This window comes from Leptosomus discolor, chromosome 8 (genome assembly GCF_034619465.1).
Source record: "Leptosomus discolor isolate bLepDis1 chromosome 8, bLepDis1.hap2, whole genome shotgun sequence".
Taxonomy (NCBI): Eukaryota; Metazoa; Chordata; class Aves; order Leptosomiformes; family Leptosomidae; genus Leptosomus; species Leptosomus discolor.
In genome coordinates, this window is record NC_141398.1 from 19,590,832 (window position 1) to 19,612,267 (window position 21,436).

At 37.2% G+C, this 21,436-nt stretch overlaps 1 protein-coding gene across 2 annotated transcripts in view; it reads right to left on the bottom strand.

Moving 5' to 3' along the window:
• The window catches only part of RETREG1 (reticulophagy regulator 1), a 63,443-nt gene that overhangs the window by 33,304 nt on the left and 8,703 nt on the right, over positions 1 to 21,436 (bottom strand). For both annotated transcript variants that reach the window (XM_086469436.1, XM_086469435.1), the window contains 2 exons: positions 16,614 to 16,720; positions 14,865 to 14,895 (listed from right to left, as the gene is read on the bottom strand). In XM_086469436.1, coding sequence (XP_086325562.1) covers positions 14,865 to 14,895; positions 16,614 to 16,720 — 138 coding nt within the window. The remainder of the gene's footprint in view (positions 1 to 14,864; positions 14,896 to 16,613; positions 16,721 to 21,436) is intronic.

The following is a 21,436-nucleotide window of genomic DNA, read 5'->3' on the forward strand; positions in this document are numbered from 1 at the left end:
GTCTTCATTTCCTTTAATAATCCGGCACCTCCAGCAGGCCTGGCCATCCTGCTGTTTACTGCCTTTTCAGGATCACTTATGAGTACTTTTATCAGACTGGTTCCAGCACACACTGCTGCAGGACGCATTCTCCAACCTTCCATTAACACAAAGGCTAGCCCTTTATTCTCACTGCTGTTCCCTATATTCCGTTTGGGTTTTTTTGATTCATGAGAGGATCTTCTCTCATATTCCAGAGTTGTTTGAGGTTTTTTTGCTTTTACCTGATGCCTTTTGGAAATTCAACTGAACTACAACAATCTCTACTCAGCATTCTGTCACTATCTTCTTGTCTGAAATTTTTTAATATAGATTTTTAAAGACTGTTAATATTTTACTTTTAAAGTATTTTACAAAATACTTCTACTACTTTCATATTGCATATTGCTATATTCACCATGAAATTCTCTTAAGCATTACCTCGCACTATGAACTGACCTACAGTAACGTAAATGGCCATAGCTACATCAGTGACCTATTAATTGTAGTACCAATCCAAGCAGTCAGTGAAAAAAGGCCGAACTTTTGAAAGAGTATCATTCTCTGTAATCAAATCTAAGCTAGGAAAGCGTGTGTCATGTGGTGCTGTGACCACAACATTCAGGTGGACTTGAGAGAACTTTTCTGGTTTTGTGCTACAGTAGATACTTATCTCTGAAAATTTTTATTAAACTGGTCTCCTGAATATGTCTGACCATCTGTATTCAAAGAATGAGGAAACTTGTACAGCATGAAAAACATAACAAGCATACGCTATCTTCTTTCTTCCTCAGTGTAAAAATAAAAGATGTGTAGCCTTATAGAGCTGATTTCCAGTGTGATTTAGACTCAAATATTAGCGCCCCCCCCAATAATTAAGGTACAAAATATATTTCAATAGGTAAACATGCAGCATCTCTTCTGCCAGTTAAAAAAAAGGTGAAAAAAAAGGAGACTCGGGGAAGGAATATCATAATGTTTGTTTCAAAACAGCTAGGCTGTTTTACTCAACTGCATGTTGAAACACCTAAAAGAATATAATATGTTATTCTGCTGATAGGCTCACATGCTTCAACAAAACTGTTTGCCAGGACATTCCTTACTAAATTAGTGACTAATCAGATGTTGTGCTGGGAAACACACCCTCACGCGTTACAACAACTCAGGCGTCTGCAACATAATAAAAAAAAAAAAAAAAAGAAAAAAGAAAAAAAGAGGGGGACACGACACTATGACTACAGGTTCTCATGCCTCCTGTAAATAATTTCCATCGTGCGTTTTGTAATCTAATGCTTGTATTTGGCAAACCAGATGCAATTAAAGGTCAAAACCTGACAACTATATAAACTCAGCTCTACTCTTATCCTTCTCCTGACTGTAACCGTTCTAAAGATTCTAAGCAATGACGTCCTCTTCCTTCTATGGTAATAATATTTATATATTTATAAATATATAAGAATATATTTATAAATACTTTGTTTCATTAATCATAAATGTTTCTTGCTTATTTTATCAAGTTCTCAACTGAAATCGCTTGTTACTTTTTCCTTATTACCTTCAAATTTCCAATATGCTTTATAAATTGTTTAGAATTTGAAAACTTGATGGGAATTAACTCAACAGGCCGTTAGGAGACCTGAAATCAACACTTAGGGACAATTGGCCACAGAAACATTTTGTACATCAGGTACATATAGCCTCATGATCAGATTGATACTGATTTGTGTGGCAAGAAAAAAAACCCAAAACTTGTGACTGCAAACAACTGTAACAAGCAATCACGGAAACCAGGAGACAAATGCCTCTGATAAATATGCCTATGGCAGGTTTGAGTATTTGATTCAGTAACTTTTTTGTGCAGAACAAACCCTGTTCTTCTAAAAATAATAAAATAACAAAAGCGGCATTACTGCCTTCAGGAAACAGATAATATACACCAATATTAAAAAGGGGGAAAAAGCTATTTGTACTTGCAGGAGAAAAACATCTTTTTCACATTTTTGTATTTGGCATAAGCCATACCATTTGCCTTTCATGCCGTCTTTAGTGATAATATGAAAATACAGAATATGGTTAGCCTTGCTACCTGTTTTTTTATCAAGTACGATTTGACTTGTGTTTAAGAAAAGCAATTCCAAAATGAAACAGTCCAGTTTTTTTTCTTAATCCTAAAAGCAGTCTCTCTATTTAAAGTAACACTGGGGGCTCCCTGAACGCTATAGTTTATAAATACCCTTTAAGATGACAAGTCAAATGACTTCAGGATTGTAAGTTATCTCTCACAGTTGTTCAACTGTTAAAATGGAAAGCAGTAAGAATAGAATAAAAATACCCATGGTGAAAATGTTACATGTGCAATGGAATAAACATAGAGAATCAGACACATGAGCATTTTAACATTAATCTTTCCACTTAAATTTACTGTCTACCCTTTAAAGAGGTCACTTCTGCGAACTTCTCTCCTGATGAGCAATTTGAGGTCTATCATTCTGTTCAAAGCTCCACACTGATCAGAAATGCAGTCTTCCTCTACTCATGATCTGTCTGGTACTTACTGCAATGATATACTGCTGGTTTAGGCAGGAATAATAATTCTGCGCAACCCACCTAATTATATATTAAAGAACATTTTAAATAGGTGAAAAATACGAACATTACATTTGCAAGAACAACAAATCTCTGAGGCAGGCAAACATCCCCCTCCGGCAATCAGACAGGCTGTTCCTGGACTAGGCAACAGTTCAACTCATTGTATGTTATAACCCTACAAAGTTACAAAAAGGATGTTTTGACTGTATGTCAGTTTTCTGCTCTCTTTAACAGGGCTTGGTACCTTGCTACTCTAAAAAAGGACTATTGCTTGTTAACCAATTCAAAGACACAACAATATGCAGCTAAGGTCTACCTGTCTAGACATTTTACTACGTCTGCCTAAGCTCCTTGAAGTCTTTTAACTAGAAGATAGCCTTGCTAACTCTGAGAGTTGCCCTAAAAAAAGGATATTCTTTACAAGGAACTGACTTTTTCCAGTTTGTGCTGTCTGCAAAGCCTTGGAATACAGTACCACTACTTGAAAATAAGGAATTAAAGATTGCAGTCCAACTAGTAACCTATTGTTACTTCTAGCGTACTGATAGGCAGCTGCTACTGCATAGTCACAACTACAAATTGCAAGACATTAGATGTGGATTCCACCATAAATTAGAAAATCCCAGAGTACCGAATACTTGTTCAAAAGTCTTTATGGATTAGGGATAAACATTCAGGGTGAGGGCTGATAGAAGCAGGGAGTGACCAGCTCTTCCATTCAGAATGATGAGACTCATCCAAGTCTTCTCCTTTCCCTGTCCAAGCTGGGTAGGAAGGCTGTTGCTACCCTTCAAGAGGCAGTTCATAACTTGAGCCCAAGTTCAACATGTCAGTTGAAGTACACCTGTCTAAGGACAAACATTACTTTTTGGCTGACATTTTACAAGAGTAAATCCAAACCTTTTGGATCCTTCAACGGGAAGGATCTTTATCGAGGATATGAGGGGTCTTTGTCACTTTCCCCCACATACACTTCATTCCAAGTTTCACTTTCTTATTGAGGAAATACCTGTCAATCACATCCTTGGACAGGTTTTCTTATTATGCTATTTAGGCCGGCAGCCAAACCAAGAGTATACCTTTCTACACCCTGCCTCTGAAGCATGCTATTTATAATAAACATTCTGTAAATATAAACAAGTCAAAAAAAAGAAACAAAGCAAGGACTTTATACTGAAAAGTGCAGTAATACTCAGAATTGACAGCAATATATAAAGTGTGCCTGCCAGTAGCTGACAATTTCCAAGCAGGTTTGAAAAATATATAGAGAAAGAATAACAGATGCTATGGTTAGCATGAAAAAGCTGATCTGCTCAAAAATGGTCAGAGAACATTTTCTTAGATTCAGGAGGTACCCAAATATTGTCCCTTTTCTTTAAATTCATTTGATACTCTCTGTGGGAGTCTTGCACCCCATAACAAGCAAATATTTATTTCTTGCTTCAAGAGGGGTTCCTGAAGACAGACAGAAAAAGTGATCTGAGATGGATGGTATCAGCACAATTCTTCTGCAGTTTTTCAGATGTAGTTTTTCTATAGAGATGTTCACAGGCTTAAGAAATCAACCCACCAAGATGGGATAGATGAATACTTCAAGCTTTCATTGTATGTCCAAAGTGTGGCCCACAACTCAACACAGAAGAAAGTATGTTTTGTTTTCCCTGTAATTAAGATGTTTAAAGCTTTATCTCTGCTGCTGAAAAATACTGGTACCGATATTGCTGTATCAGTAAGAAACATGAAAATACTAAGAAGTGAAGGACACCTCCAAACTCCCTTGCTGAAAGCTAGGAAAACTTGGCAAATGGCACGCAACTGCACTGTACAAATCAGCAAATTCAAATGCAGCAGCTGCCATACTCGCTCTTGTCTAAGACAGAAGAGTAGATCTAAGCACTTGTTATTGAGATAGCACAAAGCTGGGAAAGGGTCAAGTGGCATGGGAAAGCTCCAGAGGAACACTAACCATTTCGGCAATCTTCTCTTTCTGAATCTCTGGTTCGTTTCTCCACTCACCTCCTCAATGGAATTTCCTATATTCGCTTTATCACTTTCCTTTCAACTCCCATCAGCTTGCAGGAATTGTTTTGTTTTCTTACTGTTGGAAACAAGCTGAAGTAAAAACCCCAGAACACCTGCAATTCCACATATCTTGTACTTAATGTTTAGTTAATACTGTGATCAAAAGAAACATTTTATCATTACAATAAACATAGCAATAAAATAAGATGTGAGACAGCCCAGATGATGGTAGGCAGCAGCAGAGAGGTTGCATTTTTTCGCCAGGGATAATATTGGTATTACGCGACATGCCAGCAAGCATGACACAGAGCTATCAGAACTGGGTCAACTCAGAATTAATAGTTCTTCGGTTGTTCACAATGTACAAATCCACCTGGCTGCACTCACAGACACCTTTAACAGAACTGTATTTTTGACACAGCAAGGATCCAGAAGCAAAGGTCTCATGAATAACTGAATGGTGACTGCAGCTCCATACAAACATTAAACATGGAATAGAGCTGCCTTTACTATATGTCGAAAGTTATTGAAGAAAAACTGCCTTGTGTTTAAATAAAAAATGACGAATAAAGGCTGCATTTCCATCCTCCCATCATTATGGAGCTAGCATTTTTCAGCTGAGCATAACAGTTAATTTTTACCAATGAGTAACAAAGGAAATTAATTACTGAGTCACTTTTCACAGGATGCAGCATACTCTGCAGTTTGCAAAGACTGTACTTATGTCAGGTATTTATTTCAGACATCCAATCATGGACGCAGTGACTTCACTTGAATAAAAGTATTTTAAACCTAGTTTACTTAAGTATAGTAAAATTGCACGTCTCACTCTATTGCTGCCCAAATGACCTTTTTTCCAGCAGGGAGGCAAACTGGCAAAATCATAGAATCAGGCTGGAAAACCTTTCAGATTATGAGTTCAAGTGTAATGCTACGTGTAAGGATTTTTAGAGGCCTCCACATGAAGTCTCCTGAAGTTTTTCCATGAAATTGCTTCTTCTGACTTATTCAAGGAATAATATTTTTTTATCCCCGAGAAGATAGAATGCTGAAAAAAAAAAGCTTTCAAACAATATGCTTAGAAATGATTACTGAAATCTCCTGTCTGTGAGAGATTAGTGAGACCAAAAAACAACTATCAGATCAGTTTATGTTAGGTTCTTCTGTATCTTGAAATCTTAATTAAATATTTTTATAAAACCACTTTGGTTATTAGAAGAACAAAAGAAAAAAATTTCCAGAAGTAAACAACTGAAGTCTTCTGAATGACTCCCTTATATCTCAGTGCTGCAAAACCAAACTGTACAATATGGAAATCTTTCAGAGCTCTCTAAATAGAATAAGAAGTTTCAAATAATTCTTGATAATTTTGACTACAACTAGCCAATGGTTTAGAGGAAGGGAGAGGATTGTAGGACAACTGGTAAAGTAAAAAATTTCTCAAGGAATTATGGTTTATGAAATTAAAACTAGAAAAAATAGGGCTATCCAAGCAATTTCAAACCAACTGCTCTCACTTGGATACTTGAAGAGATCTAGAACTGATCAAGTTAGTAACACAGCTGAGAAGCTCTTAAAGCAGTCAACAAGGACTAATCAGTATTCAAACAAGTAAAAAAGGTGGCATATTTCTTCTAATAGCCCATCCTAAAGAAAAGATGAAAGCATACTTCTCAACTGCTGCAATGCTTTTGTACACTTAAAAGCAAACTGCAAAAATACAGCTTACGTGCAATCCCTGTAAGATAACTTCACGTTTAACTGAAAAGCCATACCAAAGGGCAGGTATTAAGGGTGTCTTGTTATGTGAGATCGATATGTCCTTAGCATTTTCATTCAGTATACGCACTAATCCTTCAGATGAGTGAGTGGCAATACCCTAGGAGGAGTGGCAGATACTGTAGAGAAGAAAAATCAGCGTTCAAAGAGGAGCTCAAACTGGAAAATGGCATAAAACTACCAAATCAACCAGCCAAACTCATCAGGGACATAGTATATTTGGCAAGCCAAATACATGAACGCAAAATGGGAAACAACTTACTAAACAAGTAGTTCAGTGAAAAAGGAGGACGTTCCCAACAGAATATAAGCTACTTGAGTTATGTGCAATAGTCTTAGAAAAAATAAATCTATGCCTGGGATGCATTTACAAGACACTTATGGCATACAGCACAACGCATCTCTTACTTGATAAGGCCTTGGTTTGAGCATCATGCTTGGAGCAATACAGACACTCAGACATGACTGATAAAAGCTTCTGAAAACATAACTGACGATTCAGTAAATAGGAAATTGGATCGATGGAATATATCCTTACCAAAAAAGGTTAAAGCAGCCCCAGTAAAATTCTGCTGGTCCTTTGTTCCTGCCCTTACTCCCTCAGAAGTTACTCTTTTCTTGCAGCCAGGATAATGTTTAACCTTTATTTTTAGCTAATAGGGACAGAAGGCAAATAAGCCTTACAGGAAGAGGTATGCAATATTTGTTTGGTAGTAGTAAAGAGGCTGGATAATTCCAACATTTTCTCCTCATCTCTTCCATGTGCTCTCCAGATTGAAAGATGAGTTGAGCTCCTGGAGACAAGGAAGAGAGGAAAATGTCTTGTGACGGCTAAGGCAGAATCACATTATAACCAAATTACTAGAGAACCAGGCCTGTCTTCAAAAGTTTGAAAAACACTCTATGTGAGAAGAAATCAGTTACATGCAGCACACATTATTTCTGGCAAATATAAGGAAAAAACCAAGCCAAACAAACCAACTATTTCTACCAATGAGATACTTAACACCTACAAAGACTGTGTCATCTCCTTTGTTTCCCCTCCCCTTAAAGAAAAAAGGACTAACCAACCAAAAACCAAGGGTAAGTGTGTAGGACAATGTATTAAATCATCTTCAGACTTTGGCAAAAGTGTGACACTTTGGCAAAAGTTACAGCCTTTTTATTGAAGTATTATTATTTTTTGTTCCTGTAAGAAAATAAACACACCAAAATTTTTACCAGAATGCTGATTTTATCATTTATCAAATATAAACCAAACACTGAAGAACACATTACCTGAGAAGTGAGCTAAGAATTTGGAAATAACTAGCCAGAATGCAGGAATAAAGTCACACAATATATTAAAAACCAAACCAAAAAAACCCCCAAACAAATAAACAAACCAACCAATACAAGTGTCAAGATGTTTTTGCAATATAGACAATTCTTTCTGCAGTCTGCAGGAGGTTTAAGCAGTTATATATAATGTGCCTTTATGATCTGGAAAAAAAACCACCATGCATATTGCTAGCTATCTGCGTTGTGACAATGCACTATATAAAACAAAGGATAATTACAATTTGATATTTGAACAGTACAGTGGCTACTGAATAAATAAAATACAAGTTTAAACTGCAAATAAAATTCAGTTTCCATTTGTTAAGACTACAGTTCCACAAGGATGCATCTACTCTCTGCAGGACTGCAAGCACTTTTCTATATTAAGAACATTTGGGAGAATTGTATTTTTAAACAGGTATATTTGAGGTATGTTATTCAGCCATACATATACATATTCCAGCACAAACTCATATGAGTATATGAGCTGAAATGAACAGAACAGCAAACATTACAAAGTAACAGGAGTGGAAGTCTTTGAGTATACTAGATGCCTTAAGATTATATGGAAACATCTGAAGAAGGAAATATTTGCACTCTGAAGCCTATTTTTATCTACTTTATTAGACTATATCCTGCCCTCTGCTATCCTACAGGTCCACAGGAAGTTTTTTCTTCAGTCTGTCACTCGATTGCATGCAGTTATGTACAGCCACGTGAAGAATGGATCTCGTCTGGATGACCAAACCAAGCCTAAGGGACTGCGCAACAGAAGCTAATACCAATAGTCCCATGTTTCGGTACTGACTGGCCCACATGACTAGCCCTGGCTTACGTTAGCTCTGTTCCTATTTACAACATCAGGGAAATGGATTAACAAGCATAAATCAGAAACACTTCCGTTACAGCCTTGATTCTGTTTAGGTTTCCTAATGGAAAAAAGACCTCTTATTTCCCAGTCCACTCATCTGCAAAGAGATCTCTTTGCAATATCCTGAAGGACAGAACAATTTTTTTTTTTTTTTGAGATACAATCAAGCAGCATATCCTCAAGGTCTCGAGAGAGATCTGAATACACAATCATACTGTGATGGAGATTCATTTCAGAGAACTGCTTGCATACACAAAAAGACACAGGTAAATCTAGTCCCCATGCTTGTTTGTCCGGCCCTGCAGTTGTTACGGCTGTGGAACGGTATTCCAGCACATTGCTGCAAGCGCCAGCTTCTTATTGTAGCCATGAGAGCCAGTCAATGGCAGCTTTAAGACAGACAGGCCTTCAGACCAGCAGGGAACAATGACAAAAGGGCTGTAAATGCTCTTACTCGTCTTGCCACCCTAGGCTTACTGTATATATTCAAGGGAAACAAAAAGTCACCATTAGGGTACAATGTACCTGACCAGCCTACAGACATTTAATTTAGGATAAGATGAATCATGCTATACATCTCACAAAGTATTTCAACTCTTTCTCCATTGATCAGGAAATAAGACTATGCAGACTACATCAGAAATGTTTAGGCAAATGACTTGCAGATTGCCTTAAGCAAATGCAGCAGGTGAAGCATATGCAAATCAGAGGTACAAAAAGCCTCAGACATAATAAGTGAAGCATGGTAATTAGATGAAAAGGGGAATTGTCTCATTTACCTTTAGTGATAACATGAAGAGTTTTCTCCATTGCTGTCAGTGACATGACAGATTATGAATAATTTTGCACAAGTGCATGATGAAGTTATGATTAGATTCAAATGATTTTCTTCTTCTTGGGAAAAAAACAATAACCACACATTCTGTAAATGTCTATCAAGCTCTGAATGGTGCTACTACAGAATATTGTTCTTCAGAGCGCACTGACCATTGCAATCCATAGAAACATCTATGAGCTGGGCTGACACAAGTGTGGAATTTGTGTAGGTCAAAAGATGAATTCAGGTCTTGGAAAGTTACGACCTGAATTTGAAGCTGATGTGCCACAACAGGGATTTAGCACCTGCTGGCCCGATAATGGATGTAGTTCCCTGTCAAGCAGTAACACTCCCCTGGAAGCAGGCAGCAACTTTGATGGCTCTGGGAGTCTACAACTATCACCACAGTTAACTCTCATAAAAGGCATCCATGAAGGAGGGGGGTGGTGAGAAACAGGAACGTCCTGGGCTTGGACAACAACCTCTGTGCGTCTGTTTGTAACCTTCTGTCGGTGAAGGCTATTATCTTCGTAATATCCCAGTCGGCTAACTACTGAGCTTCAAGAGAGCTTCAATGTTAACTCATGGTTTTCAACATCAAGTCCTAAATTGCTTCAATAAAAACAGCTGCCAGTTAAAAGTTGCAACCAGGAAGTGTCCTTTTTTCCTTGCAATGTTCCTGTTTCTTCTTACAGGAGTCTTAAGCCTTGATTGGTCTGATCATGTGGGCGGCAGTGATAAGACATACTGTTCAGGGTACTGCGCTCTCTTATTCTCCCCTCCTCTTGGGACCAGAAGAAAGCATGCAAGTCTAGCTGGGAGGAAAGCCACCCCAGAAAGCCACTCTGGAAGAAAAAGTCTTTCTTTCAAACTACAAGGCCAAAAGAACCCTTTCAAGACTTATTTTCGTGGCCTAAAGAATTATAACCAAGACATTCAATGTATGATACTGCACACTTACTACAGTCTGTGTGGCTACTGCAGCTGCTAGTGCAGTAGGGAGCTTAACACCACCTTTAGTCAGGCAAGTCTCTTCCTAGAAGTCAGTAGCTTTAATTTGTTTAAGAAAATGATAAAGCATAGGGGGGTCCCTGAAAACTAGCTATGCAGAGCTGCTGGTTTTCAAAGCATTAATTCCTTTCTCTCTGGCTTACTCTCTTCAGTCACTCTCTGATGGTCATTTTAAAGCACTGTTGCTTAGTCTCTTCTCAGGCTGCAACTGGTTTGTTGGTTTTTTTTTTTCTTTCTCGTCATAAAAGCATAATTTTGAATGAGTAATAATTTGACCTCCCTAAGTTTGACCACACAAGAAATGAAGGTGTACCACAATTACTGTGCATATTCTAATACATCTACTAGCACTGACTAGAGAAGCATTAGGTCTCAAAGAAACTTGCTAGGACAGAAAGAAATAAAAAAGCTTTATAAGAAAAAAAAAAAAAAGAAAAAGAGTAATTTAATAAGTGACTTTCTCCAGTGCTTCTATAACCGTTGTTATCCATTTTTTGAAAAGGCAAGATTATCAGTAGAGAAGTTCCTCAGAAACAGAAGGAGATTTAGAAATAGAACGTGCACAAGAGCCTGCTTCACTGAGAAAGGTTCAGGATGAGATCTCTTCTTGCTTCAGTTTTGAAATTTTAAACTTAGAACAGTACTAAATGGCTCCATTAGAAATAAAAGCACAGGTCAGCTTACACAGACACATTTTACACGGGAGACAACTAGCATTTTCCATTTGAGTTATGGCAACAAAAAAGAAGTGATGCTACACTTGCTTTTAGTCAGCAGTGCTCAAAGATCAAGGAGGACCAAAAGCAAGTGGAACAATTAACAGTACCTTTATGGAAGGACTCTGATCTCTGATGCTTGGAGTGTATGTGCAGCAGAAGGGATGCAGAATGCACATGAATGTTCAAAAAAATGCAAGTTTCAGAACACTGATAATCAGCCATTCACCCTTCAACTACCACTAGCTTTACTTGCAAAAATAATAGTACAAAGCACACCATTGCACTATTAAAATAATCATAAAGCTGTGCTACCATCCACGAAACATCATAGTATGATAGTGACTGATTGATATTAATTTTTAAAAATGGAATTATGTAACAGAAAGGTCAGGCAGGAAATAAGCCTGCTCAGATCACTTGTTACTTTCTGACTGTCACAGAATCACTGTATCTATTTTGATAAACTAAACTCTGTGTGGCAATGCTGTCGGGCATTAGAATTGGTCATTTATGCAATTAAAGCACTAAAATAGCTCTTGGCACAGTTTTGGCACATGCCAACTAACAGAGAGTATGGAGATACATTTGACACAGCTTGCTTATATAAGATAACATGAAAATAGTTTTTCATATCCAATCTTAAGTAAAATGAAAAGCAACCAGGCACCCAACCTCAACATCTTACAGCAGTTCTTCTAATTTCAACACAATCAACAGGCACACTTATGTTAGTATTCAGAAAAAAAAAAGAAAAGAAAAAAACTCCGCTCGCCCACAGTGCAAACAAATGCGAAGTCTTTATGTGAACTTATAAAAATTCTAAATGGAAACTAGGGTGCAACAGTTGAAATTTCATTTATGTTAAATAACCTCTCTTAAAGCTGCCTTAACACCAGAGGACTGTGAAATGTCTAAAGCAACATCTATTTTTAGAGAAGGTATGCAAGAGCCAGAGAACTACAAACCAGTAAAGACTCATCTCTGCTCTGTGGAAACTGTCAGGATATCTAATAAAGGACACGCATGCCTGTGCTATGGTATGCTGTAAAGGACATGACATCACAAACCTTCTGTGCTTTCAAAGAGTCAACCAGCTGTAGATGAACACTGATATACATAACAATTCACCTGGATTTGAGGTGCCTTTCAACAAGGTCTCTCATCAAATGTTCTTATGGAGACTGAGAAGTCAAGAGATACGAGAGGAATTGTTCTGGTAAAGACAGAGACCAACTAACTGCAAGGCATTGTAGAACTTTAAAAGTATCAAGTGCTTGCAAAAAAGGCAGATGGAATGTGAAGAAATTCAGAGAAAAAAATAATCTTCAAGTCACATGGGCTTTAAGCTGACCTTACTACTCTGAAACATAATCTTGAAATTATTAAATATCCATAAAAACATCAATTCAGAGCTCATTAGAGGTTAAAAAACCCAACCAAGCATTGGGATTTAATTTTAAGAGAGACAGCATTCTTACAACAACGTGTAGTCCTATGCTAATGTATAGTCCAAGGGTGTCCCTGAAAGCTGAACGCCATTTCTAATTCTGACCTTCTGCCCCCAAAAAGAATAACAGAAACGGAAGAAAACTGCAGAAAAGCACAATGAAGAGATCAAAGCTACAGAGAACTTCTGTTTTTAGGAACAATTAAGTAGTCATGAACTGAAGAGGACAGAATAGAGGTTTATAAAGTCACAGCTTGCTGAAGAATATTAATAGAGATTGATTGCTCATTATTTCTTCCAACACAAAAAAGGTAGAAAGGGATTAAGAAACTACCATACAGCAATAAACAAACACAAGGCTGTGCTCACAAAACACATAGTTCACCTGTGAATATCCGTGCTACAGGATGTTGCCAGCTGCAGAATCGGGTTTTTGGTTGGTTTTTTTTTTTTTTTTAAGAACAAAAGCAATGACACAAATTCATGAAAGGTCCACCTAGAACAGCTTGGGGGAGGCGGGGAATACAGCACTTCTGCACTTCCGGCACCTAGAAGTCCTTCAACTGGAAGCTGCTGGAGGCTGGGAAAGTACGCCAGGAGAAGTACCTTGCAAGCTTGTCCTGCTTTTATCCACTACTCGGGGCCATGCTCCTGGCTGGCCGCCTTCGGAGGGCAGATAGTGGGCTAGATGGACTTAGGGATTGACCTCGTGTTCTTACCATTGCAAATTATTTTACACTGAGACATACAACGCTTGTATTATATTACCCAATGGCATAGACTATGGTGGGCTCCTTAAATTCTCTTTTCCACTCTCTGTATTGGCTTCCCACAGAACAGCAAGTCGAGTCCAAGATTCTGGACACCTGAAAACCTGAACCCAAGATATTTAAAGTACTATTTGTAGTCTTTTCATGAAAATTGGCTGCTCTGGTTTTGGCACCCGATGAACTGGGAAGTGAGGGGAAAAAACTGTCTCAAGACTGCAGAATTATTTTTCATGAAAACAAAATGCAGTTAAAACCCTATGTTTCTCTCCACAAGCAATTTGATTTTTTTTATTTTGCCTTCCTCTTCTCGAATGTAAACAGACAGGTAAATTCAGATGTCAAAACCCAAAAAGTAAGTTTTATGTACATTTCTCTCAGAAAGAACAGGAGGAAAGAACCATACACAAATCACACTAATCTACTGTGCCACAGCAATGGCTTCTCTATTAAAATCTTTGAAGCACTGTCAGACTACACAGATACACGGAGTAGCACTAGCTATGGTAAAACAACCATTTTACACTGCTCAGTTCATGAGCTAACCTGTCATCAGTTCCATAGAGCTTCACTTCAGGTTTGTAAAAAAGCCTGAAGATATTTCCTACCTCTAGAAGTTTAGGAATGACTGCACCTCTGAACTGCTTTCTGTAACTGCCATGATACAGGTATCTATCTCTAGGCAGAAAACAAAAAGCCTGCATTTTCCCTGTCCAACTTGGCATTACTGTTTCTTCAGTTTCAGGGTGTAATACAATAGTGTACTAATGGGAATATGCTTTCAAATGCCATCAGATAGACAATAATTCCTGGTGGTCTGTTTAGAAGAATAATGCCTTAAATATACACACTTTTAGTATGAAAATGGATTGTCTGTAAACCATTTAGAGACATTGTTTAGACTGCAAACAAATTAAATCAATTATATACTTCACACTAACAACATGATACAAACATTTGCCTGTGGACTGAGACAGCCCAATGGCAAGTCAACAGACTTCACAACTATTGATTAATTTTTATTCCTACGGATAACAACTAGTATTTATTTGAAATTATAACGATCAATTACTTGTGTTGACTACTACAGACATAAAGGGAAAACGCAGCAAGCTTACCTACTTCTAGGACAGCACTGGTATAATGATGTTCTAAACGGAAGTTACCTCCTTAACCAACACAGTACTTTTCCCTAATAACCAGCTTCAAAGAAAACACCAATTCCCAGAGAACACAAAGCATGATAATCCCCTGTAAGAAAAATATTTCTAAAGTATACTGATATGTTACTGTATACTTTAATATAACTCATACCAGAGAAAATACTTTCTAAAATGTTATTAAAAATTAAAACTAATGAACAAGCAGTAATAAACTTAGAAAAGATGCTGAGATCAAAATAATTCAGTTTTATTTTAATCACAGAAAAAATAAGACTATTTTTTGAATAGCAAACTATAAAAAAGATATTAAATAACTAATGTATTAAAAATAATATACCTACTTGCCAGTGACGGTCCTCCAAAGCTGTGCACCTGCAATTGTGGGAATGTAAGATGAAACATAATGCACTAGAACAGAAACAATATTATTATGTTTTCTTTATTCATAAGGAACGTTCAAATTTGGGAGAAAATGACTAAGGAAGTATCTGTAACAGCCAAAACAGGAGGGTATATTAACTTAGGGTAACAGTTCTTGAATTGTTTTCTGTAAGTTTAACGTACCAGCTAAAAATGTAAATGGAAAAAAATTAGTATCCCCTATTGCTACATCTTCACATGGAAGGAGAAGATAACCAACATAACTTACGCTTTACTGACAACTACTTTCTACATTTCTTATGAAACTGTCATAGTCTTGCCATCTAGTGGTTGGCTGGAAGTGTGAAGTAGCTACATGGAAGCATTATACTGGGAAGGATTTTTTTCTGCCCTTTGGAGTGGCACTTCATTGATCCCAAGTCACTACACAAGATTTCTACAGTATTACTTCAAGAACCTGATTGTTCTTGAAGCCTGTGTACAATGGCATCAAAGGCAATAGCAAAATAAAAAAGTTAACTATAGTAAAATAATTCTGTAAGCTGGGAAACACAGGTCTTCCTAGCCTCACTCTACGACAAATGCTTAAATAATCACATAGAAACAGGAGTGAAACACAAATGAAGACGGGATGGTATTCTTACTCTCTTAGCTTGGTCAATATTGGTGCACCTTGGATTTGGTCAATACAAAATATTACTAATTACAGCTAAGAGAGAATTTATGTAAATCACCACCTTCCAACTTGTGAGGTATTCAACATTAGCAGTGATTTATACAACACAGACTCTAAAAATCAAATTCTGCAAAGCTTTATAAGTTGGCCTCTGAGCTTGTAATGCTCAGGCAGGAAACAGAGAAGGCAATGACAATAAACCATGATTCAGAAAAAGTTGCAAGTAACTGCCATAACTTAGCAGGGAACAATAGGCTTTGGCAGTCAGAAGTTACATGGTAGTACATCAAAGAGGAATACCGTGCTTCTCTGACACCTATTTCTCACTTTTATACTATCTTTGAGTGATTTTTCAAACACTATGCATGGGGATTCAACATCAAACTAAACGCAAACTAAGATACATTAAAAAAAAATATTCCCAAGACTGAAAATTACAGACCGATGACAAGCATCTTGCCAAAGAATTTTCAAAATGGTAATAAAGTACAGAACAGGAATTAAAAACAAAACCCACCAATCCATCCAGCAAACTCAAAATCCCTTTCAAACTTTGTTGTATTCACATAAGACTTTACACACACTGGAAACTAACCACTACATAAAGTAGAAAAAAAACCTGCTCACTTATTTCAGCTATGCTAAGATAGGTCATTTCTCAATCTATTTACAAAGTTGAGCAATTTATATTTGGTCTCCCAGACTTTCCAACAATGATGTGATTACAGTAATGTCAAAGGAAGTAGAAAAGTTTAGGAAAACTTTGTATTTTAGAAAATAATGCATTTTCAGACCTAGCAGTTAAGAAACAAGAATGATTGTTCATGGATAACAATTACACTCATGCTAAAACAAATATCCTAATGCCTTTCCTGTAAAATATACCAAGAGTTCACTGAAAATAGTAATAGATCATCATAGATATATTTATTTCTCTCTGAAATTAGCTAATACTTTTACAATAATCATAATACTGAAGTTGATTTAGTAATGAACATGCTCTGTATTGCAGTGTTTAAGCAAGGAACTCTACCTTTTATCCTCGAGAATACCAAATCCTTTATTATCTGAAGAATTAGCACTCCAAGTATTATGAGAGAAGTCAGATGATACACTCGCCAAGGGGTCAGTGCAACAAACCTAGAATGTCAAGGAGAAATAAATGTTGAAACCTTTTAAAATTATTGGAAGCATAGGTAAACTGACAGCTGGTATTAGTACTGAAAATAAAGAGAAAAAAAAAACAGACTAGTATTGTGTTAATTGAATTTAGTTTCTTCCCACAACCTTTCCACAGGAAGCAAACACTGAGAGCTCCAAGCATCATGTCTCATTTAAAGAGCCAATCATTAAACAGACATTGAGTTTGTAGTAGATTTTTGTCCATACTTTTATTAAAGCGCAGAGCAAGTATAGAAAAAAAAAATATTTTAATTATTGCACGTGAAACATTACTTTTTAAATTAATTATAGTTTTATTAAAATAAATTGTCTTGGCACAACACATACAAAAAAGCTTAAACATTTCTTGTATTTCCTATAGGCCCTATGTTCACACAAGATTTTTATACAAATCATTCTTTCAAATGCAAAGGTGAGGTAAAACTGTATCATTCATGGCATAATACTCAAACTTGTCTTCATAATGAGATTTTGTGAATTTTGTTTTTCATTACGTAAATTTTTAGAACACGTCTAGTAAGGTCAAACAGACCTAGATTTGGTGTGTATGTTTTATCATCTCATCCACTGCTGACTTTGCTATCCAGGTGTGTTTGGAGATAAGCTCTTCTATCTGTTTTACTGACAAATATCTTAACACACAAAAAAAAGGATGTGAAGTATAAAAGAATTAAAATTCAATTAAAAAAAAAAAAAGTTGAAGTATTTTAATAGCTTGTTTCAAGCACTTTAAATCAGAGATCTGAATACAGATAACGAGCACATTAGCATCTTTTTCAAGGTAAAAGCAAAAATGATTAACTTGAAAAAAAAAAAAAGAGTTGAGGATAGCCAAAACCAGTAAGAAGCCACTGTCCAAGGCAGTGGATCAAATGAGAATACCTACAAAACCAAAAATAATACAAAGCTGGGGACGGTTCCAAGAAACCTCTTGGATTTGAAAACGAGGCAATTGGCCACCCAACCAGTTGCTGCTGCTGAGTTTTTCTACAAAAAAGAGGGGGAAGGGAGGTGAAGAGCAGCAGCAAGCATGGCCACCGGAGGAAGCCAAGAGACACCCTTTCAGCACACTTGGATTTTTAAAAAGAAAATTGACTTCCAGATGTTTCTAACAAGGTCAGGACACACTGCAGTTCTGGAAAACTGCTCAAGTATTCCTTGCAAACCTCAAAAACCAGGATTGCATCAAAGAAAATGTCCATGCCACTAATTTTCACATTTAACACAAACACATAATGCCCAGTCACCCTGAGCAGACCAGGATACAATTTCCAATATGAATAGGTAAGCTCACTCTTAATGGTTTTTTCTGACTATGAAGGGTTCCTACATCTGTGCAGAGTTTGAATTATAAGACTGTTCTATTAAGAAAATAAAAGTATGAAATCAGTACCGCTGTTTAGTTTCAGCCAGCTGAAGAAAACCAATAGTGATGTGTGGAGAAAAATGATTACATTTTTCAAGGTAAGCTCTTTCAAAGCTGCCCAAGCATAGCCCATTAAATCAAAACTACTAACAGCTTTGCATCATGTTGTCCCATCATTTTGCTTGGTAATAATCTTCAGCACTAAAAATCCTTGATTCTGTTTAAGTTCAGCTGCACTGAAGACTTTGTTTAGCCTACTTATTTAACTTATTGATAAGGGGGGGTGGGGGACAGATGAGTCACTGTATAGAAAAGTCAATGAAAGAATTTTTCATACAAACTTCTAGACATCATAAGTTTGGAACAAATGCAGACCTTTAAGTTATGTGGGCTTAATACAATGCCTATTCTATAGGTCCTCTGTGATGCTTGTGCATTAATATTTTATCAAGTCAAACAGTATGCCCTAACTTTGCAACTACCCTTGGCCAGTCCTCAAGGGTTTCAAAGACATACATCAATACTGAAATGTATGTGTGTGTGTGCATGCGCGTGCATACATTCACACACATCTTACTAGTTCTTAAAGGTAAGACCAGATGTTTACTAAAAGGGTTTAGTCTATCTTTCAAAGAATATACAGAACATGTTTGACCTACTTTACACTCACAACTCAACCGTACTCCTAGTTTCACTGCAATCACAGCTGTCACCTGCTGTTAAAAACAATTGCACTAATGCAGACGAGGATTAGCAAACAAGGATCAGTAAGGTAGCATCCTCTCTGAAAGACGTTCCAAGTCATGTCATTCTACCTTCTTGATACTGCAGTCTTTCTGCTCCACAGCTTTTGGGGAAAAAACTGTAGTCTAGTTGGAGCAGCTAATGTAGTTGCCAAACAAGGGCTCTTCACTTATTTGTAGAGTTTTGAGTGGTTCTGACCGGATTTCCCATGCCTTAATGTTACCAGCTGTCACACTCCTTCCTCTCCTACTTCAGTACTGTTTACTTAGACTGTGCTGTTTGCAAGAAAGACCATCTCTTACGAATTCATTCACAGTCAGCGTGTGTCAGCCCTCAGGTGCTCCAGCAATACAGATCAGAAAAAACTGTTTGTGAGCCGTATGTCAGAGAGATCCATGTCCTTCAAGCCCTTACTGGTCAAAAGCTGATAAGGTCCCCTTATAGTTTTTTTGGCATATGTCTATCACAAGCTTATGAAAAGATTAGTCCAACATGCTGGGATCTGAAACCCACTTATTACGCTAACAGTGTCAGGATTCAAAATTCTTATAGGAATTATCAACATGATGCATAGCAACCAGACTAACAAAAAGTTTCAGTGGTACTTTTACTTATTGTTAGGAGTTAGGGCTTTTTTTCCCCTTCTTTTTTAAGACAGAACAGAGTTTACTGAAGTATTTCTAACACACATGCCTATCTGACAAAAATGAAATGCTCCAGAATGACATCATCATATACTGCACAAAAACATTTCTGTTTAGTACAAGAATCAATAGCTACACTTACTCAACAAAGTTTTATGCTTTCTTTCTAAGCAATAAATAAAACAGATCGAACTTCAAATTGTTTAATTTATTCTACAAGTGGTGTGGAAGTAAAAACCATTACTAGAGACATAAACAAGATTTGTTCCCCCATGAAATCCTGCAGTACTTTGAAAAATACAGTTTTTTTTCAGAAAGCAAAGGTTAAAAATGTATAGAATTACGCATTTCACATAACGACTTCAGCAGTTAACAGGGGAGCTTGCCTGACAAGGGGGCAAGAAACTCTGCTGTAGACAGTGTGGGACTGCGCAAAAATGGTCATGAGGTGCCACAGGACTCGGTCCCCAGCACTGGCTGACATAGGTATCCCCATGAGAGGCCTTCACTCAGACACAGCTCCAGAGGTAGTATACAGCCATCTAGTTTTGGGGCTGCAAGAAATGCCTCTCCCCTGGGCTGATGGCAACAGTGGTGTCATCTGTGAAAGATGTCCTCTGGTTAACGTACACAGCAGCCAAGCGCTACTGGAGGCAGTAAGCAGATGGCAGACCACTACGAAGTATGATCTCCAAAGTCACGATCGTGTAAGAACCTGAGCGACTTGGTCTAACTGGACCTAATTTGAGCAGGTCAAATAGCTGACCTCCTTTTGCCTTTCCAAACTACATTCTTCTACATAGGAAGAATTTAAGCTTGATATCAGGAGCCAAGCCTGTTACTGAACTCCACTGTAGGAGACTGAGAAACCATGCTATTTTCATTCTATTCAGTCTGTTTTAAATGGCTGGGAAGTCCTTGTCTGGTTGTACTGCAGCTGGACTGAAATGGTTCTAAACTGACCAATTAAGAGTCAAAACTTGACAGCTCCCACAATTAACTGTCAACTGTTTTTACTGCAATTTTAAAGTAATACATATAGACAATACTACATACAAATGTGAGATGTACAGAGGGGCGGGGCCGGGGGAAGAGAGTACACCACTCAAACTCCACTGAGAGCTACCCCACCTGCTCTTCAGCAGCATTTCATTCACCTTCATTTCTTCCTACCTACAGACAATTACAGAGTACAAAAACATTTTCTTAAATCCCATAATGCAACTTTTCTCAGCAAGTCATGCTTCTTTATTTTTAGTTTCACACAAGTAAATACACATCGCCACTAATCTCTACTGCCTATTCAGAAATTGCTAAATTCAAATGTATGCTTTTCAGTATTTTGGCAACTTCTACATTTTCCTAAAATGTTATGTTCAAGCTCAAGAATCACGGTCTGACTAAAAATTAAAAAAAAATAATATCCTTTTGACAAGCTTCCCACAGCTGTGAAGGTCAGATGGAAAGAAAAGATGGGACAACAAACGCAGCTGAAACCCCAATGGCAAAAACAAGACTACATAGAAGAGCAACTCATTAAAGCTATTGCTTAATCTGGTTAGAGAACTCCTTTACTTGCTCCTGGAGGTGATATCATCTAATACATCACCTGAAGATACAAAAGTACCCTAAAATTGCTTGTCCTTCTTGTCTTTTCCTAAACTCTTGGTAATGTAATCTTATTACATTTATATGGTATTTAACTGTCAATCTGCATGTCTGAAAGATACTCAAAAACTGGGGTGCAGCAGATTCCCTGTTGCAGGGAAGGAAACACATTACATGTAACAAATTACTTCTGCGTATGTGCTGTCAAAAATTTTAGAATGAACAAAGACTTTATATATTCCATCTAAAAAACCTCCTCATCCCTACACAAAGCAGAATTTGTTGAATTAAATAATTTCAAAAGCACTTACT